Here is a 24664-nt window from a genome sequence, read left to right on the forward strand (position 1 = left end):
CATGGGCGGTGGCGTGCGCGGCGCGGCGCGGGCGGTGGGGCAGTCTCCTGCAGCCTGCAGCTCGTAATTACTACCGTGGTGTCAAAAGAAATAAAGAACAAATTAATTCACCGCACCCCATCGTTTATCCGGACCGGATCAGGTCGGATCGCGCCAAGGCGGCAAAGCCTACAACACCGCGACAACCCAAAGCGGCAGCGACCGAGCGAGCCGAACCCAAGTGCCCAACCACCAGCTCCGGCACGCACGCGACGCGAGCGAGCCCATTACCCCGTCTTCCCCACCCCGCAGCCTCCTGCCCCCTTCGTATCCAGATCGAACCAGAGAGAAGAAGAGGGGAGCCACCGCCCCACCGCCCGCGCCGCGCCGCGCACGCCACCGCCCGCGCCAGAAGCGCTGCCGCCGCCGCCCCCCGAGGAGGAGAGGAGAGGCGAGAGAGGAGAGGAGAGGGATCCGGCCGGAAGGTTCCGAGAGATGGGAGTCCCGGCGTTCTACAGGTGGCTGGCGGACCGGTACCCCCAGACGGTGTCGGACGCGGAGGAGGAGGAGCCCGTGGAGCTCGAGCCCGGGGCCTTCGTCCCCGTCGACCCCCGCCGCCCCAACCCCAACGGCCTCGAGTTCGACAACCTCTACCTCGACATGAACGGCATCATCCACCCCTGCTTCCACCCCGAGGGCCGGGTACTGCTCGATTCCCCCCGATTCCACGCTCTCTCTTACTCCCCTAAACCCTCGTCAAGCTAGTGTTAGTTGTTTCCCTGCTTATTATCGCGCTCATGGTCCTCTCTCCCTCCCCGCAGCCCTCCCCGACCACCTACGACGAGGTGTTCAAGTCGATTTTTGACTACATCGACCACCTCTTCTGCCTCGTCCGCCCCAGGAAGATCCTCTACATGGCGATAGGTGAGCTGCTCGCTCCCTTGGCTGCTCTGCTTGCTATGTGCTAATGCGGTTTCATGCTAAGTTGGTTTCGCTAACCCTCCGCTGAACTGCGCAGACGGTGTTGCGCCGAGGGCCAAGATGAATCAGCAACGGTCCAGGCGGTTCCGGGCTGCCAAGGACGCGGCTGATGCGGTAAGGTTACTGCTCGGGCTTGATGGCATTGCCATTGCAGGCAGCTGTGGCTGTTCTCATGTTGTTGCTTTGTTCAGGCGGCCGAGGAGGAAAGGCTGAGGCTGGAGTTCGAGGCAGAGGGGAGGAATTTGGTCCGGAAGGAGAAGTCGGAGGCAATCGACTCGAATGTCATAACTCCCGGGACGCCCTTCATGTTTGTACTCTCTTCGGCGCTCCAGTACTACATACAGTTGAGATTGAATCACTCCCCTGGGTGGCAGTCTGTCAAGGTTGGGTTAATTACTACCGCATGTTGGGTTAATTACTCACTTTTGTTGTTATGTTGTATTAAATGAGAACTGCATTGGTTGCATTTTGTAAGGTAATATTGTCTGACTCGAATGTTCCTGGAGAGGGGGAACATAAGATCATGTCATATATCCGTCTGCAGCGCAATCTTCCAGGGTTTGACCCCAACACACGCCATGTCTTATATGGCCTTGTAAGTTTACTTGCAAATTTCAAAGTAGCTGTCATTTTTGCACCCACCTTTTTACTCATTTGATCACCACATTTTTCAGGATGCTGATTTGATCATGCTTGCTCTGGCAACTCATGAGGTCCACTTCTCGATTTTAAGAGAGGTAAATTTGCAACAATTCTTTGTTCAGAACTGTACGCATGCAACTGACTCTGGCTAATGCCTCTTAAGTCAAATTTCGTGTTCTTTATGGTAATTTAGGAGTACTTCTGTAACTACAGAATTCAACTGACTTTACAGGTGATCACCATGCCAGGGCAACATGAAAAATGCTTTCTGTGTGGTCAAGTTGGGCATTTGGCTGCTGAGTGCCAAGGCCCTGGTCCGGCTGATAATGTCGTAGAGCTCCCTCCAATTCATAAAAAGAAGTATCAGGTACTCAGAAGCATGGCAGCTTCTGCTCTACTATTTTTCATTTTCCTTTTCCTTCTGTGCCTAATATCTTTTGGGGGATGCATCTGATATGCAATTTGTAACTATTTATTCACTGTGCAACTATTGACCTTGTTAACAGTTTCTTAACATCTGGGTGCTGCGGGAATACCTGGAGAAGGATCTGGAGATTGTAGATCCCCCCTTCAAGATAAACCTTGAACGCATCTTGGATGATTTTGTGTTTCTCTGCTTCTTTGTTGGGAATGACTTTCTGCCTCACATGCCAACTTTGGAAATTCGTGAGGTCTGTTGATTTACAGACTTCCCTATTTTAATAGGTTTCTTTTTGTCACCAGATAATTTGAGCTATGAAGTCATTAATTTCTTGTTCTACACTGTAGGGTGCGATTAATCTTCTGATGAATATTTATAGAGCAGAGTTCAAACCAATGGGCGGTTACCTCACTGATGGGGGTGAGGTAGAGTTTCTTTGTGCTCAAATTCTCTTATGGTTCAAAGAAAATACCATTATCTTTGCTATAAAAAATTCTTACAGAATGTAAAAAGGAGTAATATTGGATTATTATCAGCTTTAGCTGTAAGTTGTAATATAATAAACTAATTATTGAGCTGTTCCCGTCTGGTATCACCTAGATCCTATAGGGAAACGAACAGAGAGAGGACATGCCTGCACATGTTTTCATATTGTATCATTACTTTGTAAGATACAGTGTAAAAATTCCTTGAGATGAATGGTAGCGGTCAGATGAACTAACCTGTAATGGCAGAATTGGGTTAACTAGAGATATCATAGTAAAATTACTAGATTGAACCTGATTTCCTTGCGTACACTTTGATGAAGCATCATGCCTAATTTTTTCCGACTATGGCTTGAGCATGATCAACTGACTGCATGACTCCCATTTTCTGTGACGCATTAATTGCATTATTATTACGGAGTAGGAACCATAGCATCCCAACACAACAGTGGCCGCAGCAAAGAAGCTGCCAAATTGCCAACTGAATATCTCATTTGTTAGTTTCAGATGGTTAGCTGTTAGTTTCATTCTGTTTCGATCGTTTGGGCTGGTTTTTTTCTGAATCAACTTTTGTTATGATTAGCTGCCTAGCTTATCCATTAAGGGAGTCTTGTACCATCAGGTAGGCAAGCAAGATACAATGAGCTTGTGCCCCTGATGCCATCTGTTTTCGCACTTCCAGTTCACTCTTTTCCTTCTGTACTTCTATTTTCCCTCGCGTACAGGCTTTTTCTTCCCTTCCAGCACCATGGTTCTAGGACCACATCCACCCCATTCTAAAAAACGCAATTGTGTAGACGTTAGAATATGGGAACGTAAACCTGTTATTGTTGAAGAAGCTACCAGGTTTTGGCTTTCTGTGCTTGGCCAATGTTGTGTAACTGCTCATTATAGTTCCCCTTGTTTAGCTTGTCTGCCTTACTGTGTGAGGTGGTGGGGGTATCTTCCCTGTAATCGGAACAAAAAATAAACCAAAATAGATGTGGTTCACTTTAAGCCTGACATATTGGCTTGGTGGTATTTATAGTTGTCCGAAACCATGACATGTTCTTCTTTTCAATGAAAGGTTTTACTAGAACGAGTGGAGCATTTCATTCAGGCTGTTGCTATCCATGAAGAACAAATTTTCCGGAAGCGTGCACGTATTCAGAAGGTACTTTCTAGCTATTCTCTAATCAAATGCCTTCTTGACTTCTGTAATCCTACACTTTTGATCCATGTTGGTGTACATGAACCTATGTATTTCATTTCCTGAAATAACTATTTTATGGTGCAAATGTATATCTGGTATGAAGATGCTTAGGTGCATTTTATGCCAACAGCCCAGTTCTAAGGTGCAATTATATGCTTTTGGTGAAATATATATTTGTATCCATACGGTAGGAGTCACGACTCAAGAGTTAAGTTGCATTGAAATAGTGAAAGTGGATTTCTATATGCTGCTGCTTTTGATGAACAATTCTTGCTCGCTATTCCTGAACGCCTCCACATGGTGTGCAGTTCAGCTTCCATGTGAGCATATATTTAAAAACAATTTCTAACCTTTTCGGTTCATGGCAACCTTAGTTTCAACTAATGAATGAAGTGCACAAAGTCTGTCCTTTGTGATTGCTATCCCTAATGACAATGAGTGAATATGATTTTTAAATTGCAGGCGTACGAGAACAACGAGGATAGACGTAGAGCGCAGGGAGAGACCTCCGAGGAAAATCAATATGTGGACATGGTTTGTTTCTCTTCTTGTAGTGGGAGAGTGGACTGATAGTACAGAACTATTGATGGTAGATCATATGAAATCAAGTCTGGGCAATCTCTCCAAAAGGAGTTTTAGTTTGCTCTAATCTCATTTCCAAATAGTATCTTGCATGATTTCAGAGCATGACTGTCTGTCACTATCTAAGGGTTTCACAATTGACTAGAACTGTATGTGGAACAATGTCTATCTGTGGGTTGCTTTTCCTAGTTGGTATTGTAGGTTGTCTTTGTATGCTTCATTTCGTCTTTTCTTATATTACTTTTAGGAGTAGCATTATGCGCAACACACAATATTTCAGATTACGACATTTTGGTAGCTCCAAAATCTGATAGTAGCATTTGCTTGAAATCCAAAGAATCTGTAAATATAATAATTTCTAGCGTTTTGGTTTATGCTAATTAAATAGGGAGTGTGGCAGTTTGTGTTATGTAAGTTTTGCCTATCTTTTATTTTGGACTGACTGCCCTTCAGGTTAAACTAGGAGAGCCGGGATTCAGGGAGAGGTACTATGCTGAGAAATTTAGAGAAGAGGCAGAATCAAAGCCCATTGATCAAGTTCAGAGAGATGTTGTGAGTCTTCTTGCTATTCACCATTGGTTTCTTAAGTGGCACTACGTCATGAACTAATCATCAAGCATTACCATATACTATCAGGCCTGGCGTGCTTCTTCTTTTATTTGAGTTTGACATGTGGTTTATGACTGAATCTCACAAGCTAGAAATTGAGTGGTCTAAAGTAATGTTTTGTTATCTACAGCACAATCATGAATGTGTCGCCTCTATGATTGCAGCAATAAAATGAAATTTAAACATGTCACATTTTTTTGCGAGCCATTATCGATGATTTGGGTTCAACAATATTAATAACACATTCTTGATTAAGATGCCATATTTAGTCTTGCAAAACAATCAACATTTATTTTATGGCAATGTACTGACTGCAATAAACATCCTGCTGTATTTGCATTGGTGGCTGCCATATTTCTGAATAGATATAATTATAATAAAAAGGGATCATGCTTGTTTCTAGAATCAAAACTAAACTTGATATAAATTGTTCCCAGATTGGGCTTTCAGTTATATACATATTACTCCCTCCGTCCCATAATATAAGAGTGTTTTTTACACTACACTAGTGTAGAAAACGCTCATATTATGAGACGGAGGGAGTACATATAGGAACCCGAAGTGATTTTTGACTCGTAGATCTACATGTAAAGACTTTATGCACACTCTCCAGCCCACATATTTACATGCCATATTAATCCTTGAGAAGCATGTTGTTAGTTTTAATCCATCTGGATCAGTTGGAGATGTTCTAGTCTGTTGTTAAAAGATTACCAGGTCCCCTTCAAACAAAATTTGTAGAGTAGTTGTAGTGCATATCTGCCTATTTGTTCACCACATGCTCTTAACGCTGATGTGATCTCTATCTGCAATGCATTTTGTTTAACTTGATGCAATCCATGTTTTCAGGTTCAGAAATATGCGGAAGGTCTTTGCTGGGTCATGAGATACTACTATCAGGGTGTTTGTTCATGGCAGTGGTAGGTAATTGTTGACCATCAACTCTGAGGATGCATAACTACTGTTTTTTCTCCTGGTAGAGAAAACATCACTTGATTTTTTTGCAAGCCATTTTCACCGCTCATGTCAATAGGTCTTGTTAAAGATTCTCAAACTCCACGATCATACTCGAGTGACCTATTTATTGGTTGTATGCTTGAGACTCTCAGTTATCTTAGTATTTGTAGCAACTCCGTGATCATAATTCTAAATCTTACTAGAATCAGTCTATTTTTAATTGTTGCCCTATTATGTGTTGTAACTTGGTATAAAATAATTAATTCTTGTACAATTGCCAACCATGAAATCCAAAGTGATTCTTCTTTGTGATGATGTCAGGCAGCTGCTATTTATCTGTGGTGCAACATTATGCTGCAGCTGTAGAATCCACATAGGAGGTTGAAAAGTAACTTTTTTTAGAATTCATCAGGGTTAAAAAAAATGGGCTCCTGCCAAAATTCAGAGTTGAAAACTTGACTTTGTCTCAATCATTTATTAATATACTTCATACCCGTCATGTCCACGTGCATAGCTGACCAGTTGAACATAGGCACATATAAGTTCTGCAGCTTGGTTGGCAAAGCTAATGATCACGAGTAACCCTTTGTTTGTAATCAAATATGAACTATGAACTCTGTTATTTATTTAATTTTTTTCACCTGAAACAGGTTCTATCCATACCATTATGCGCCTTTTGCATCTGACCTGAAAAACTTGACTGAGTTTGAGATAACCTTTTTCTTGGGTCAACCTTTCAAGCCATTTGATCAACTAATGGGAACACTGCCAGCTGCTAGGTTTGTCATTTCTCTGTGCTAACGAGCCTATCGATACACATATCATGAGTTGTAAGCTGAAAACACCATACATTCTTCATTTTTTCTGTAGCTCTAATGCACTGCCGAAGCACTACGGGGATTTGATGACTGATCCAAATTCACCGTTGAATTATTTCTATCCCAAAGGTACCACCTTCTCTTGCCTAAAGGGGAGTGGAATTGCTTAAAAATTACAGTATAAGAGATCTCAAAGATGTAGTATTGAGGATATGATGTATCCCTTTTCTTGCGGACCACATCATGCATTGTTTGGTACTTTGTATCTTACTCCATACCACCTTCCTTTTGCAACTGCAGATTTTGAAATAGACATGAATGGAAAGCGTTTTGCATGGCAGGTAATCAATGAATGGACAAATCAGTTTTGCGTCAGGTGACTGGTTAACTATAGCTTGAAGATCTGTTTCTGTTTTTTTTCCAGGGTATTGCGAAATTGCCTTTTATTGATGAAAGGCGGTTGCTTGCGGAGACACAGAAACTTGAAGATACATTAACAGTATGTAGATTCTGATCCTTCTTTATCAATGTGTTAGTATTATTTGTCTTTGACTTCTATTTTAGGATCCTTTTGAGTTAACGAGTGCTTTGATTCTGATCCTAGGCTTGTAGTTCCTTTTTCAGCTATTGAGTGTGCTTTGGTTGTTACTGACTCTTGCAGGAAGAAGAGAGATTCAGGAATACGACAATGTTTGACATAATTTATGTGCGGGAAACTCATCCATTGGCTGCTCAGATTGCATTCCTGTATCAGATGTACTCTCAACAAATGATAACAGATCCTTCCTATTGTGTCCCCATTGACCCTGCTGCTAGGTTGGTATATATACTGCATATATTGATCTGGATTGTCTATTTCTTGATGGTGCTATTCGCCTCGATATTTATTTACAATGTTGGTATATTGGCTCCTGGTTTCAGTGGCGGAATGAATGGATTTCTTTGTTTATCTCAAAGAAATTGGTACAGCATCTCTGTAGGATCTCCAGTTAAGGGGTTCAATGGCATCACCAATAACCGAGTTTTGTAAGTATTATAAGATGAAAAAGCACATTGTAAACCAAATGTCACCATCAAATCTTTCAAGTGTTATATTATTCTTTTATTATTTTCCAGGAATGCTACCTATGTTAACCCTCAGTATCACAAACACATCCCAGAGCCTCCAGAGGGTGCCATTATACCTCCAAAGGTATTTCCTAACCCTATCTGCGTTTTTTCCCATTCGATCTAAAAAATGAATTGGGTTCCGTTATCAAGGGATAACAGAACAGAAACAACAAAAAAACATCCTTAAGCTGCCAACACAATAAGTTCTGAACAACAGAATAAAAAACGAAAAGCACCTAACTCATACAACCAGGCTGAACCAAACTGCCAACAGCCGGCCCCTGACAAGCTCAAAACTAAAAAAAAAAAACATATTCCAGCATCCCATTTGTCTGGGCTGATCATAGTTCTCCAGATGAATCTTTAGCAGCATAACAGGACCTGGCCTCCAGAAGATCGCAACCTTTTTTTATGCATCATCCTCCTGCTAACCTTGTGCCCGTTTAGCTTGATAATTAATACTTATTGGTGATAATTAAACATAAACATATTTAGTTTCTTGGCATTAATAGCATAATCATTTCTAGCTCAGCCTTTTTAACTTCTGCCTTGGATGGTAAACGGAGGAATTGCTAACATGACTCAGCTAATAAGTGAGTAATGAGTGGTGACGAGTTTTCTTGTGCCGCCTCCTCGGCCTCATGCAATTTGGCGTTCTTTTTTTACTTTGCATTGCCTAGGAGATGTAACTTTGACCATTATTTTTCATGTTCCCAAAAAGTATTTATTGGATGAACCAATTTTCATTTTCATGCAGTGACATGGATGAAATACCTTTTTATACTGTACTGTACTATTCAAGGATAAAGTTAGTCTGTATACAAGCCACAGTAACGTATACGTGAAACAAAAGGAGTATCATAATTTTTTTGTTTGCTGGAAAAGAATAGTTTATTGTCTTGGATTGGTTGACCACTATTCATTTTCCCAATTCAAATATATGGTCTTTCTTTTGTTGAGATAAATCATTGGCCAACATAGTGTACCATTTTGTAGATATTGAAACCTTACGATTTCAAACCTTTCCCTGTGTTGTGGCATGAAGATAATAGTCGGCGACAGACACGAGACAGGTATGGTTACCATTTCATATGTTCTTAGCAGAAACTGTTGACACTACTTCTGCATTAAGTACCGCGTATAGATTACTGGAGTACATCCTATTCTATCAGATGGAAGATTAATACACATCTTATTCAGGACACAGCTAATGGCAAAACTGATAAAAATCCTTTCTCTTTAGCTGTAGCCTGGCTAATTGATAAATTGTTTGCTTTCATTGTGAACGTTGTACCTTTTCTCTTTAGCTGTAGTCTGGCTAATTGATAAATTGTTTGCTCTCATTGTGAACTTTGTACCTTTTCTCTTTACCTGTAGCCTGGCTAATTGATAAATTGTTTGCTCTCACTCTGAACGATTTGATAATTCCAGGCCTCAGGTGCATGGAGCTCTGACAGGTTCTGTCTTAGGCGAGGCTGCACATCGTCTACTGAAAAATTCCCTGCAGATCAAATCTGGCAGCTCTGCTGGGCTGCTTCATGTTCCATACGGAGCAGCACCCTATGGCCCTGGAAACAGAGCAAGGCCCTCTGGACCTTTGGGATATGGGAGGGGTTTTGTGGACAACCCATACCATGCACACATGTCCAGAAGCGCTCCAAATCCTCGGCCTCAGTTCTTTGGTGAAGCTCAACCCAACAGACAGAATGTGCGGATACTAGAGCGGCCAAACAATCGAAACCACGATGGTGGCATCCATTCAGGGATGTCAAAGCTGACAATTCAAGATGGGCCAAGAATGCATCAAAATCCCAGGATGCAGAGTCCTGGATATTTTCCAAACCAGCCATATCCGAATCAGTATGGTGGGTTCCCACCCCAGCGGCCCATGCAGAATGCCAATTTTGCACCGCAGCGGCCTTTCCAAAATGCACCATTCCCACAGCAGCGGCCTGTTCAAAATGCAGGATTCGCACAGCAGAGGCCTGTTCAAAATGCAGGATTCATGCAGCAGCAGCAACCAGTGAACGGGGTTCCCCCACCACTACCTCCCAGCACTTGGATCGGCAAGCAACCAAGCGGAGGCCAGGCTGGTACACCTGCCAAGCAGCAGGACCCGAGGACAAATAGACAGCCTAAGCAGGATAATAGACAGCCAAAGCAGGATAACCTGAGATCACAGCATGAGAGCAGACAGCAGGCTGCCAAGGTGGTATACCGTGTCAAAGGCCAAGCTCCCAATGGCTTACCAGAGTGAAGATAACTATGAAGAATCCGCAAGCCGAGTGATTTACCGAACTGCTACAAGATGATCTGTTGTGTTCCATGTGCACGGGCATGCTGCTACAAGGAGGTTCATTCAACTCAACATACTCCTGGAAGCAGCCATAGGGATTTCTTGCTATGTCGGCCGCCCTTTAATTTATCGCCCCATTGCTGCACCTGTTGTATCCCCGTCTGAATGGAGTTGAACTGTTGATGATCAGGTCGAATGGAGTTGACCTGCTGTATCGCGCTGAATGATCTAGGACAATGATTTAGAAAAAAAAAACGTTATCAAGTCGTTAGGACAGAATGTGAGCAGAGGGCAACCACTGCTGTTGTATGCCTGTAACCCTGAAACTGTGTTTGTGCGTAACAATTACGCTTGCCGGTAGCAAAGGGCTGACTGAACCCTATCATTCCTTAGTGCCTTTGCTGTTGCTGCCGCTGGGGTGTCGTGTCTCGCGTCAAGTCTGGCTACTTTGTGTTTGAACTCTGATGGTGCCGTGGTAACTTTGTGTTTGAACTCTGATGTACTACTACTACTACTATAAATCTTGCCTTCTGCTGGTGTGTGAGAAGCACTAGCATCCAGTTCACACAAGAGTCTGACCAGGCCAGCGTTACTCACCACTGGACGTCGGTGGGACTTTGCCTACCAGTGCGCTGGTTTGTTGAGTTGTCAGTGGAAGAGAGAACGAAAAACTAACCCCAAAGTAGAGCGAAATCAGGCTTAGCGGACTAGTACTACAATTAGCATATCCATAACTAAGCCACTTCAAGGGATTATTAGGCTAGTAGATTTCATGATTAGCTACTGATAGGTTGGTGGGCAGAAAGCCTAGAAAACACTAGCCCCGCGCAATAATTCACTCGTGCCGCTGTTCCAGAGCAGAGCCGGAATGAATCGCCTCGCGTGCCCCTCCGCAAAGGGCCGACCAACCCGCACTGTTCCACTGCATCTCACGCCACGCCTCCAGCTTTTCCTCCCCCGGAAAATCCCTACGTAGCGCTCTCCCAGCCCGTCTCCCCTCCAGGCGGGCCCGGCCCCACCCTCGGCCGGCGTCGGCCGATGGGTACCAATTACCAAAGCGAGCGAGCGAGACCCATCCCTCCCGCGGGCGCGTCCTCACATCGCAGCGCACGCACTTGTCGTCCCCTCCCCGCCTTTATTCCCCACCCCCCACCCCCCATCGCTCTCCCCCCCCGCTTTCCCCTTTCCCCATCGCAAACTCCCCCCCGGTCCGGCTCCAGCTAGGGTTCCGCGGATCCAAGCCTAGCTAGCTAGGGTTTGCTGCCGCCGGCCCGCGCCATGGCCGCCGCGGCGGCGGAGGAGGCGGCGCCGGGGGGCGCCGACGCCATCAGGGACGGCTTCGCGGAGCTGGAGCGGCAGCAGGAGCTGCTGGCCAGCTGCACGCGCCTCTACCAGCAGCTCACCGAGCACTTCGGCTCCCTCGAGCGCGGCATCAAGTCCCGCTCCGACTCGCTCCGCGCCAGGCGCCGCGTCGTCGAGCTCCGCGCCTCCCGCAGGCTCGACGCGCTCCGCCGCCGCGAGCTCTCCATCGACGCCTCCGTCAAGCTCGCGCTCTCCCGCCTCGACGCCCTCGCCAAGTCCCCCGCGCCCAAGCGCGACCGCGAGGACGGCGACGGGCCGCCGTCCCCGCCCCCGCCGCCGCCGCCGTCGGACGACGTCGCCGAGGGCCTCGCCGCGCTCTGCGCCGCCATGGACCCCGCGGGCTTCCTCGCCTTCGTCGTCGAGCGCCGCAAGGAGGTGGACGCGCTCCGCGCCGAGCTGCCCGCCGCGCTCCAGCGCTGCGTCGACCCGGCCAGGTTCGCCATGGACGCCGTCTCCGAGGTCTTCCCCGTGGACCGCCGCGCCGTCCGGTCGCCCACCGACCTGGCCTGGGCCTGCGTGCTCATACTGGAGGCGGTCGTGCCCGCGCTGGCCGACCCGGACCCGGAGATCGGGGCGGCGCGGCCCATGGTGCCGCAGGCGGCCCGCGACAGGGCGCGCGGCATGGCCGCCGAGTGGAAGGAGGCCGCCGAGCGCAAGGGCGGGGTGGAGGGCGCCAAGCCGCCCGACGCCCACGCCTTCCTGCAGCACGTCGCCACCTTCGCCGTGGCGGAGAAGGAGGACAAGGAGCTCTACAAGAGGATCGTTCTCAGCTTCTCCTGGCGCAGGCAGATGCCACGCCTTGCTCTCACGCTTGGCCTCGAGGATGACATGGAAGGTAGTACTTCATTTCAGCTCTTTTATCTCTAGATGTTCCCTAAAATTAAAATGATGAGCTAGTTGTTAGTAGACGCAGCGCATAAAAATGGCTAGATCCAGCGTTTAGATGCTACTACGGTTTGCTCAGGGGGGGGGGGGGGGGGTGTGGATTAGGTTAGTAGATAAGATTTATATTCTTTTAGCAAGTCTTATCGAACTGGTAATTGATAAGCCACAAGTGAGTTGCTGTGGTGCAGCGATGTTTGGGTTATTGCTGGGAATGCAGTTCGCGTGTGCATAGTTGCCATATGTGTGTCCTTACCGGGATGAATTGTCACTGTCGTAGCAAGTGCTGGGAAACGTTACGGTCTTTCAAGGTCAGTATGGCCGGCACCATGGACCACTCTGGCTATTGCAATCGGGTGAGTGGTGCCTCAGTGATTGTCATGGGGATGGGCCACCAAGTACCATCCTCTGTATTTTGTCTGGATTCTTATCCTTATACTTATAGTTCTATGCTATTATTTCACCGAACGAGCTTTATAATCATTAGTAGCAGAGTCTTATGTGGATTCCCTGGTTTTTGCCATGCATTGAGGTTTCAATTGATAAGCCACAAGTGGGTTGCTGTGGTGTAGCTATGTTTGGGTTATTGTTGGGACTTGGGAATGCAGTCCGCCTATGCATAGTTGCGATATGTGTGTCCTGTACCTGGATGAATTGTCACTGTCGTAGACAAGCGCTGGGGAACGGTACAGTCTTCCAAGGGCAGTAGTATGGCCAGCACAACGGACCATTCTGGCTATTTTTCTAAAAAATATATCAAGAGTGATGCTTTTTATCAAAACATGGAACACGTGTGTAATCTCAGTTATCCAGTAAATGCATTTTTACTGTATGAGACTTGCCTTGTTGGGCTGGTGTGACCATTTCAGTTGGCCTGATCACGAATGTATGCTGCTTGCGCTTTATACAGCAGTAATCACTTTGTAGATCATTCTTTTCAAGTGAGTTTGTTAAGAATTAAGCTGTCTTATCTGACCTGAATCGTGTTTGCAGAAATCATTGAAGAACTTATCACAAAGGGGCAACAACTTGATGCCGTGAACTTTGCATATGAGGCTGGTCTTCTGGAAAAATTCTCCCCAGTCCCTCTTTTGAAATCCTACCTGGAGGATTCTAAGAAGATGTATTGCACTTCAGATAACGTGAGCACCAGCAGTGGCCAATCTGGGGTAAGACTTAGTAGTAATTCTGAATTCAGTGTCGCATGCCTGAAAGTCTACAAGTAGTCAAGTAGTCTGTCAACTGGGCTTTCTGAAAGATATACAAATCTTTGCTTGTTGTAGCTATACCAGTTTACCTCTGTTTGCTACTACTCCGTCCCATAATGTAAGATTTTTTTGGCACTACACATTATGGGACGGAGGGAGTAGTAGCTAGCATTGTATTTTAATTCTTTGTTGTGGCTTTGGCGAGGATTTTCTGCCTGCTCTGTTTCTCGTACCAAATTAGGGTCTAATATTGCATCTCTTGTAGGTAAATGCAAATAAGAAGGAACAGTCTGCGCTTCGGGCTGTTATAAAGTGTGTTGAGGACCACAAACTTGAAGCTGAGTTTCCATTGGAGGATCTCCGGAAGCGGCTGGAAGAATTGGAGATGGCAAAGACTGAGAAGAAAAAGGCAGCGTCGAGTTGTTCCAGTGGCGGCCCAGCAAGCAAGCGCATCAAAGGTAGTGCTGGGGGAGCAATGTCCCCTTCCAAGTCTGGTCGTCTAAGCGACAACACCGGTGCACCATCTTCGCCCGCGACCGCCACCAGCAGCAGCACTGCCACCGCATTCATCGGCTCTCCAGCCTCCCATGTCTCCTACGGTACCGGATCTCCCTACTCTTATGATAGGTCAGCTGGGCACGCCCTCTACTGTGGCCAGAGCCCACTTCCAATGAGGGAGCCATATGCATACCCACCTGCTGTGCCGGTGCCTAATGTTGGCCTTGGAATGCCATACCAAGCCCCTCCCATGACCTACCCCATCTACGCCGGTTACAACAGCGGCCCGGGAGCCTATGGCAATGCCATGGCCCCAGCCTTTCACCAGGCTTACTACCGGTAGAATCAGTCGGAAATGACCAAATGACAAGAGCCGATGACGGCGGGGCTTCGTCAACGGTGCCCTGTTTTGTAGCGACTGACTACAACGGTAGGTTGCGTACGTCCTTAATACATCACTACTAGATGCTTATGTTACTTCGTTCTGTCCGGTTATTAGCACTCATGTTTACTTCCGCACTGAAAACTGAAAGACTGAATGTAAAGTATGGATGCCGTGTATGTGGACCTTGTGTTGTAATTCAGTTTAATGCGCTAGGCGAAAAAACCAAAAAAATATATTATGCATGTAATCCTCGAGCATTGACTATTAATATCTTCTGCTAGCTATGGTTGCGATGGGGCGTTGGTCATTATTTCTCTCTGATTATTCCATCTGTGTGCTTGTTATGCTGTTTCTTTGTATGTTTTACTTAGGGTGTGTCTAGGGCACATCTAGATGTGCTCTAGTTATTGCACATCTAAGTGGGTGAATCAAGTATAAAGAGAAAAAGAAAAAAGAGAAAAGAAAATATTCACACGAATCTCAATATAAGATCAATGACATATGACTTAGATGTGCAATACTTACTAGTTATGCTTTTCTTAGCTTAACTTTAGCTTGCTATTTATTCAAAGACATAGGAAACCTCTGATGCAATAATGTGCAGACTATATAATTCCACACTTGACAAGAGTTCTTTACTCACACCCTCTTTAGTCAAAACATGAGCAGCACTAGTCGCTGTTCGATGAGCCCAGCTTACCTTATACGCTGCGCCTGGAGCCCCTTTTTGAGGTCCTTGATTAGTGTCCCAACAGCTGGTAGGTTCTTCTCCTTGCTTCGCAGCATATCGACCACCACCTTACAGTAAGCTTGACATGACCACCTCCTTGCAGTCAAGCTTGGCATTCTTTTCCTCAGCAAGCTGCAACGCTGGCTGGCACGCCAGAATTTCGACGACCTCCAGATTCGACGCCTCCGGAAAGAAGTAACAAGCACTTCCTCGGAAAGCGCCGGGCCGCCGGTGTGGTCTCTGAACAAAACACCACCCTCTCCTTTGTCAGCAAGTTTCAAGACAGCCCTATCAACGCTCATCTTCAGCCAACCATCTTCTTGAGCCTGTCTCCACTCATTCATACAAGTCATCACCGAGTCTACTATCACTTGTGGTGCCGCAATATTCTCCCCTTCCGTTGCTTTGAGCGTCCACGAGCATGACGCTTTACCACGCCACCCCCTCTCGCTGTTGCTCGTCCTTGAACTATACCATCTGCACGCACTAACCTTCCAAAATCAAAGCAAAAGTGGGACATCTTTTCATAGCAAAAATCATACCAAGTCCTCTTCTTATCTTCCAGTGATGCTTTGAGGTAGAACCCCCGCACAAGCGGATCAAAAACTGACAGCTTTGCACGCACACGAAGACGTTTGCTTCTGGAAAAACCATCTGTCTTTCTCTACATCAACACGAACCACTTCACCAAGCCAGTTGCCCAACGCTTTGCTAAAATCCTCAGATCTTCTATCTAGCGGCAGATCTGTCACACAAACCCACATTTGCACTGTGTTAAAAACCCTCTCCGACGGCCTGACATCACCCTCATAGTCCTTGAGAACTATCACATGCAAGTCAAACTGCCGCGGTCCATTGTTAAGCGCATGTTTTCAGTCTCCTTTGCTTCCAAAGTGGACAACAAGGATGTCTCTGAATTGTGCTTCGCGGTGCAGACCCCAAGCCCCCATCATTGTTCTTTCTAGCGCATGTATGTAAGACTGTAAGTATGTTCACCGGCCGGGGTGAGCAGACTTTGCCCATGGCAGACCATCTCTCCTGCCCCGGTCTTGGAACACAAAGCTTGCCGACTCCTTCTCAGTAAGCAGCAGGTCTCCCATCCTTGCAGTGAGCCTGGCCGCCTCTTCCGACTCCTTCCCTTCCTTCGGCGATTTCGTCGAACCCCTGCTTGCTGATCCCGTTGCCGTCCTCGCCGTTTGCGTTGGAGTCTTTTGCGTTTTGGCTGCCGCGCCGTCGCCACCCCACACGCCTCACCACCCCCTGAGAGGAAAAACCTAACCTAAGCTAGCGGCGGAAGACGATCGCCCTACAATCGCCTCTCCTGGAAAGCCCCTGGTGGTGGACTCGCTCCGTAGAACTACGCTTTTCTGGTGTTGATTTATTTGGCTTTGTGCACGCATGCATGCACTTCCAGTTTGAGCGTGAATTGTACTAGGATCGTTTCCGAGAATTTTTTTGCCACAGCGCTTTTGCGTCTTTTTCGTTCCAATAAAGCTGTTCGAGATGAGTGTGCGTGTATGTGGTGTGCACTGTGTCGTCCTTGTAACAGTGCGTTATAAAACTTGGATGAACAAAGAGTATATACAACCAAGACACGTTTATCCAAATTCAAGCACACATCGATCAAACTATCGTCACACAACTTTAGACTTCTCCTGAGATATATGTTTCTGACCTAATAAATCTTCTAATGGTACCAATCTCCCCTAACATTTTTATACGTATATATCAAACTGCATGTTTGCCGTATTATATTCATCGATCACTGCTTGTCCTCGACGGCGACGGGTGGCTCCTCCTCCTTCGCCTCCTGCATGATGGTGACGCCGAAGATCCTCAGGCAGCCCGCCGGTACTGCCGGCGGCTGCACCGCCACCTCGGCAGCTGGCGCCTGTGGCGCTGGCCCGGGGATCGCGAGCCCGAGGTGATCCGGGGGCAAGAGGAGGCGCGCCCGCTTCCTCGGCACGATGGGCTTGCCTGTGTAGTGCTTCCTCATGTGGCCCCCGAGTCGGACGCCGCTGCTGTACACGGCGCCGCATACCTTGCAGGTGTGCTGTTTCACCGGCCTGGGCGCGCCCGCGGCGTGGTCAATCGGGTCGATCCCGGCGGCTATGGCTGCGGCGGCCGCCGCCGCGATCCGCCGGTTCTTGTGGCCGGCGACGTGGCCGCCCAGCCCCTGGTGCGTCGGGAACCACCGGTAGCACTCCTTGCACGAGAACCCAGGCGGGGCGGCCGGGTCCTGGTGCGGGATCATGTGCAGCGGCCCGTGGAAGGCATGCAGCGGCGCCGCGGCCTGCGGTGGGGGGGCGAAGACATGCTGCTGTGCGGGGGCGGGCGGGTGGAGGTAGACGGCGGCTGGCTCTGGTGCTGGTGCGACCGGAGGGGGGACGGGGACTTGCGGCGGTGCAGGAGGCGTCGGGGCGATGTCGACTTGCTTGGGTGCAGCGGCCGGTGGTGCTGCCTCTGCCACCACGATGGCCATGGAAAGATCAGCAGCACTCTGACTGGGCTTCACGCTTGCGCTGCCGCTGCCGGGGACAACCTGATCGCTGCTGGCCACCTCCACGGGCATCGGGTCGTCCGAGATCTTGGGCTCCGCTACGACATTGGGCATGGACACGGACACGGAGTCGTCCACGGCGCTGACCGCAGCAGACACCTTGTCCTCCTCCCTGGGCTGCGCCTGCGCGTGGACCCTCATGTGGCCATGCACGGCCTTGGAGCTGTGGAACTGCCTGTGGCAGACGGGGCAGGCCGGGAATAATGCGGTGACGGCAGCAGCGTCGCTGATGGTCCTGCCGGAACCGAGGACGAGCGAGGATGTGGGCGAAGAGTCCCGGGTAGTCAATCTTGATCCTGAGACGGCGCCGCCGCCCCCGACGACCACGTCCTCCGGTACAGGGACAGTGCCGGGCCGCGCGACCGTGACCATCATCCCCCGGGCCCGGCGGTCGTCGCGGTGGGGCACTGGGTGGAGGTAGTAGCGCGCGTCCTCGTCGTCGGTGTCGGTGTCGGAGCCCGTTCTGTAGGCGGAGACGACCTCGCCCTCCTCGATCTCGCGGCGCCGGCGATCAGCGGGATCGGCCATGGAAGGAAACCAGATCGATCGATCGGCAGTGAGGGTTCGGTATCGCTACGCTACGCTGGAGGGTTTAGGGCTTGGCTTGTGTTGTGGGGGGGCTTGCGCCTGCGCTTTGCTTGTGGGGTGGAGGGAGATAGAGGAGGAGTGGGTTGCCTTATATGGAGAGCGAGGGGCTTGGGTGAGGGGTAGATCCGTTCTGCGGCGGCAAGGCGTAGTGGGACTCGGAGGCGGGGTAGTACTAGATCGGTAGCTAGGGTTTAAGCCTGCCTAAGCGAGCGGGGGTTCCGTGGCGCGCGAGGCTGCGATCGAGCTGGGTGGTGGATCGCGGCGGGGGGTGGGATGGGAGTCCGCTTCGGAGACGATGGACGATCGATGGCGGGTGAAGGAAGGAAAGGCTGGGATCGATCCGGTTTGTTACGCGGTTTAAACGGGATTCGCCTGCTGTTAAATTTGACGGACTGACAGCGCGGCGCGGCAGATAGAGATAGAGAGAGAGAGAGACTGCCGCGCGGTTTAAACGGAATCACTTGCTGTTAATTTGACAGCTAGCGTGGCGCAGAGAGAGAGAGAGAGAGAGAGAGAGAGAGAGAGAGAGAGAGAGAGAGAGAGAGAGAGAGAGAGAGTTGTACAGAAAAAAAACAATCCTTGGAAGCAGATCTCAACCGGATTTGATCGATATTTCTTCGCCAACAAGATAGGAGTAGTATCTTAGTGGTGGCAAAGGGAAGTTAATTAAACCGGTGAAGAGAGTAGAGATAGAGAGGAGTCTACGTACATATATAGAATCCTTTTAGGAGAACTGAGCGTATAATTTGCATTTTTTTATTTCTCCCGTGGTATTGCCAAAGCACACACCAAAAAAGATCGCAGCATTCCAAGCAAACCAATGTAACATTCTCATTTTCGTGTAAAAAAGTAACAAATCTCCACTTGTCGCAACAAAGCCCTCGACCGAGAAGAATCATGGCACCGTATAACATGAGATGAATAATTCGCAAAAAAGCGAACATGAAAAAATATTTCAAAGGATGCATGAACACAATGTTTGCAGCAGGCCTTCGGACTCATCGGGGCATTTCATCTATGTGTTTGCAGCAAACCATATATGGGATCGTAACATATGAGGGAATGTATGCCAAATCATGTGATTGCAACCCTATCATCCCGAGGATTTTCGCCAAAGCCATGCAACAATTTTTTTTGAAGAAGAGCAACGGCGTTGCATTTCATTGATGAAGAAGAAGAAGGCACACTACAACGACTAGACTAAGCACACAAACCCAAAACATCATGCAAGCATACCACAACAACACCACGCCCTACAAGAGACGAATCTTGGTTTCAAAGATCACACGAAGGCTTGACAAGGGGAGGCAGGTCTTGCTCTACCATCATCATCGAACCAAGCAAGGCGGATGCCTTGAGCTTTGGCCGTCTGGGTGCCACTCGATAGCCCCCTCAAAGACAGGGAGGTGTGTCCTATGGGAACGAGATTATCCGAGAAGGACCATACTCGCTAACTCGACTTCAAACGCAAACATCAGACTTAGCCACCACTAGATTGAGAACTTGGATCGCATATGTCCAACACCAACAACACCGATCACCGCCTACCACTGGTCCCTCCAAATGATAGCAACTCCAAAGATGATGCCGTAAGAGGAGTGACGTACCAACGTCATCATCATCCGATCCCCTAGAGGATCTGAGGTTTCCCTAGAGTTACCATCCAAGACGAAGAAGCGAGCACATCGTCTTGAGGACTAACGATGTATGATACCAGCGGTGGCCCGTCGGTTGACAAGATGGACGATGGGCTGGCCTCATGGCCTATCAGGCCGAAGTGTTCCTGATACGCCTCCAACGTATCTATAATTTATAAAGTATTCATGCCATGTTTATAACAATTTTATATGGTTTTGGTATGATTTGATTAGAACTAACCCGGACTGACGCCGTTTTCAGCAGAACTACCGATGTGTCGTTTTTTTGTGCACAAATAAAAGTTCTCGGAATAGGCTGAAAATTTACGGTGATCGTTTATGGACCAGAAGAGACCCACGGAACACCGGAGCTGGGCCCAGGAGGTGACCGAGGAGGCCACAAGCCAGGGGGGCTCACTCCCCAGGGCATGCCCATACGGCTTGTGGGCCCCTCGGGCATCCTCCCGACTTGATTCCAACGCCAAGTACCCCTATATATCCGGTAACCTCTAGAAAGAACCCTAGATGAGAAGTTCCGCCGCCGCAAGCCTTTGTACCCACAAAAAATCTCTAGGCCCTCTCGGGCACCCTGCCGGAGGGGGCCATCATCACTGGAGGCCATGGAGGAGGAAGCCAAGGGGGGAGACTCTCCCCCCTCTCTCTTGGTGGCGCCGAAGTGCTGCCGGGGGAATAATCGCCGTGGTGACCGTCTTCATCACCTCCCTCATCTTTTTTCAATGGTCCACTCTTCCACACCCCGCTGTAATCCCCTACTTGAACATGGTGCTTTATGCCACATATTATGATCCAATGATGTGTTTCCATCCTATGATGTTTTGAGTAGATTTCTTTTGTCTTTTGGGTTGAGTGATGATCTAGATTGGTTTGAGTTGTATGCTTTATTTTGGTGCTGTCCTATGGTGCTTTCCGTGCTGCGCACACGTGAAGGATTCCCGCTGTAGGGTATTGCAATACGTTCATGATTCGCTTATAGTGGGTTGCTAGAGTGACAGAAGCTTAAACCCGAGTAAGGGGGTTGTTGCGTATGGGAGTAAAGAGGACTTGATATTTAATGCTATGGTTAGGTTTACCTTAATGATTTCTAGTAGTTGCGGATGCTTTCTAGATTTCCAATCATAAGTTCATATGATCCAAGTACGGAAAGTATGTTAGCTCATGCCTCTTCCTCATATAGAATTACAATAATGATTACCGATCTGGTTAACAATTGCCTAGGATAATTCCGCACATCGATCCATCATTGTTCCACACTCTCCTTTTGTAATATATTGTGATATATTCTAACTTTATGATAAGAATACCTATTTTTATATTTTAGTTCTCCGATATCATGCAAAGCTATCCTCTTCATACCCACAACACAATTTTATTTCTCGTTTCTAGATGCAAGCAAACGTTCGGTGTACGTAGAGTCGTATTAGTGGTAGATAGGACTTGGGAGAATATTGATCCTACCTTTAGCTCCTTGTGGGTTCGACACTCCATACTTATCACTCCCACCTTTAGAAATTGCTACGATGATTCCTTGCACTTGGGGATTATCAAGCTTTTTCTGGCGCTGTTGCCGGGGAGCAATAGCGTGGGGTTTATATTCTCGCATGTGCTTGTTTACTTTCTTCACTAACACTGCGTTTGGATGTCTTCATTGGGGGCCTTGTATTGGATTTGGTATTGGTAAGTTTCATTTCACCTGTTTGGCTGGACACTGAATTGGCGGTTGGTAATGAAACTAAATTCAGGATGAAATCACTCCCACGAAAACAGCTTCACTACAAAAAAAAGACACATCCGTGACATTTTGGGCCGAACGATTTTTTTTTCTGTCATACTTACGACACTTCTATGACAATAATTGTGACAAAACCCGATATCATCATAGATGTGGTGGGCTCCTACTTCTATGACAAAAAATCATGACAGAAAATGGGCTTTTCATCCTGGGCGGGCCGGAGACGCAGCTGCATGACATTCTTTGGGCCGTCCATGACGGAAAAAACCGTGGTAGAAGCGAGGGCTAGGAAAATATCTGGGTGTTCCCGGTTACGGTGGGTAGTCGGGGCCGAGCGATGCACGGAGGTTTGCGCGTTTCTCTCGTACACACACCGCGTGGGTGCGAGGCGTTGGGCTCTAACTGAACCCGAGCGATTGCACTGCAGGCTACGCGTTACTAAACCCAAGCGATCGATCGATGGCTGTTAACTGAACCCGATCGAGTGATTCCTTCGCTACTGCTGCTAACTGAAGCCGATCGATGCTGCCTCTGGATGAACAATGAGCGTTACTGGGGGGGTTTGGATGAACAGTTCCCGATGGGGGTGGATGAACAGGACCCCATGGTGTTGCCTCTGGATGAACAGGACCCCGATCGATCGAGCCGGTTGGGGCTGGATGAACAGGACCCCGTGGAGGGCTGGATGAACAGGACCACCCCGTGGAGGGCTGGATGAACAGTAGACGGTGGAGGGCTGGATGAACAGTAGCCTGTGGAGGGGTGGTTGAACAGGAGCCCGTGGAGAGGGCTGGTTGAATAGTAGCCGGTGGAGTAGCGCGCGGTGGAGGCTGGATGAACAGGAGCCCGTGGATGAACAGTCGCATGTGGAGGCCGGAGGAGGTCGACGGTGAATGAACAGTAGCCCGTGGAGGCTGGAGGGGGTCAACGGTGGAGATGAACAGTATCCCGTGGAGTCCCGTTTTGCGGTACGCCACACCCCTCCCGATGAACATGACCCCCGTTTCGACTGTAGCGCTCCAACAAAAGTCCGTTTCCTCCGTTTTGCGGTACGCCACACCCCTCCCGATCAACAGGACCCTGTTTCAACCGTAGGAGGTCCAACACAAGTCCGTTTTCTCCGTTTTGCGGTACGCCAGACCCCTCCCGATGAGCAGGATCCCGTTTCGAACGTGGCCGGTCAAACACAAGGCCGTTTCCTCCGTTCTGCGGTACGCCAGGCCTCGTTTCCATCGGCTGTTCCGTCCAAGCCCTCCCGATGAACACGACGACGTATTCCATTCCGACCCAGCCGGTTGGCTCCCCATGAACACGACGACGATGCTGTTTCTCCGTTCCGACCCAGCCATGTACACGAGCCCTGGCCGTACGTATGCGCAAGTAGGCGTTCGAGACCCCGCCCGTATGTACGTACGTGGTCGTATTTTCTTTCTTGCACACTGGCCGCTGTACGTACGTGTACATGCTACATGCGTGCCTCTACTACGACACGTGCGCGCTCTACATCGACCAGTATGTACGTACACGTTCACGATCAGAATGACAACGCTACGTACGCTTCGACCAGGTCGGTCCCGACTGTCAGGCACTTCCTTGCGTGCGAAGATATAGCTGGTGGGTCCCAACAGTCAGGGGGGCGAATCGTTTTTTTGCCTGGACGCACTTCCTTACGTGCGAAGATGTAGCTGGTGGGTCCCAGCAGTCAGGGGGAAACGTTTTTTTTTGAAATACGATGGCCCGTCCGGTGGGTCCCCGCTGTCAGGTGCAGGAATAATTATTTTGCGCGTAATAAGGAGGCACTTCCTTGCGGCTGCCGTGGACCCAGCTGTCAGCCTCTCCACGTACAGTACTCTTCCGATGGAAGTCGGTCGTTGACCACATTGACCACGCCGCACCGAGAGCACCACGACGGTGGACGACGGCGAGGCCTAGGAAGGGGACGACGCGGAGCCGGGGAAGACGCGGCAGTGGATACCCACACGGAGAGGAGTACGAGGGTTCACTGGTTCGGCTGCGGTGTGAGGCTGCCGTCGCCGCAGAATAACAGGGGGTGTGGGTGAGTGGAGGGATGGCCTGGCCAGCGGTGGGAGTAGTAAGGGGCGGTGAGGCCTCTGCGGCAGCACAGCCGACCACGGGAGGCAGGAGCAGGCGGCACGACCGGCGCTGCTTTGGGCGGCTGGAGCAAGAAGACCGGAGGTTGAAGAAGCACGACGGCCGTTGGATGGACATCGTACTGTCACTGCAGCTAGAATCGTTTATATTGACTAAGTTGACAAAGCCCTTAGTACGCGTCAACTTAGTAGGCCCACAGGTCAGCCTCCGAAATGGTGCGCCCCAGATCTTAGGGGGAGGAATCATTTTTTGGGCGGCTGAAGCTAGAATATCCGAGATTGAAGAAGAAGCATGACATCCGTTGGATGGACATCCAACGGCCACTGCTGCTAGAACCATGTGTTGACTATAAGTTGACAAAGCCTTGCATACGCGTCAACTTACTTTTTTTAGGGGACGCGTCAACTTAGTAGGCCCACAAGTGTGTGGCAGAAAACTTATAGCCCATTTGCGATTTGTAAGAATGTACAGCCTATTTTTGAATTCTAATGGAATTTACTACAGCTCATTTACAGTTTGTTAAAAGTACAACCCATTTTCTAGCTAGGACACCGATTAATAATTTCAACCAACCGTTCAAAACATAATTCAATAAAATTTCCCACATTTTGATGGGAACCGAAATATTTTTATCCCGAAATTTCTAGTCAGATTAAATATAAATTTGTATTACGTAAAAATCGAACGAAACATTGCGCGCGCAACAATTAAAAATTAAGATTTTCAAAATCCATAAATAATATTTTATAAACTAATTTCGTGTTTGGTGCATTTTTTTATAGTTACTGCCTAGTTTTTATAATTACATCTCATTTATTATTTTTAAAGCCCATTTTCCTCTTAAGCCTAATGCATCCCTCCTAGGAAAGATTTGCAACCT

General features: G+C 48.4%; 1 protein-coding gene across 1 annotated transcript; it reads left to right on the top strand.

Moving 5' to 3' along the window:
- Positions 1 to 205: 205 nt before the first annotated feature.
- Positions 206 to 14687, top strand: LOC109762497 (5'-3' exoribonuclease 4-like). Its single transcript, XM_020321357.4, is given in 27 exon segments — positions 206 to 681; positions 801 to 903; positions 998 to 1074; positions 1152 to 1343; positions 1436 to 1555; positions 1635 to 1697; positions 1835 to 1969; positions 2109 to 2273; positions 2371 to 2448; positions 3575 to 3661; positions 4163 to 4234; positions 4736 to 4834; positions 5741 to 5811; positions 6499 to 6627; positions 6719 to 6795; positions 6967 to 7007; positions 7091 to 7165; positions 7328 to 7482; positions 7588 to 7692; positions 7783 to 7858; positions 8773 to 8849; positions 9208 to 9988; positions 10634 to 10688; positions 10691 to 10707; positions 12140 to 12269; positions 13310 to 13485; positions 13790 to 14687. Coding segments are annotated over 27 exon segments (3939 nt in total). The 5' UTR covers positions 206 to 474; the 3' UTR covers positions 14366 to 14687.
- The last annotated feature ends 9977 nt before the right edge of the window (positions 14688 to 24664 follow it).

Source organism: Aegilops tauschii, chromosome 5, assembly GCF_002575655.3.
Source record: "Aegilops tauschii subsp. strangulata cultivar AL8/78 chromosome 5, Aet v6.0, whole genome shotgun sequence".
In the NCBI taxonomy this organism is placed as follows: Eukaryota; Viridiplantae; Streptophyta; class Magnoliopsida; order Poales; family Poaceae; genus Aegilops; species Aegilops tauschii.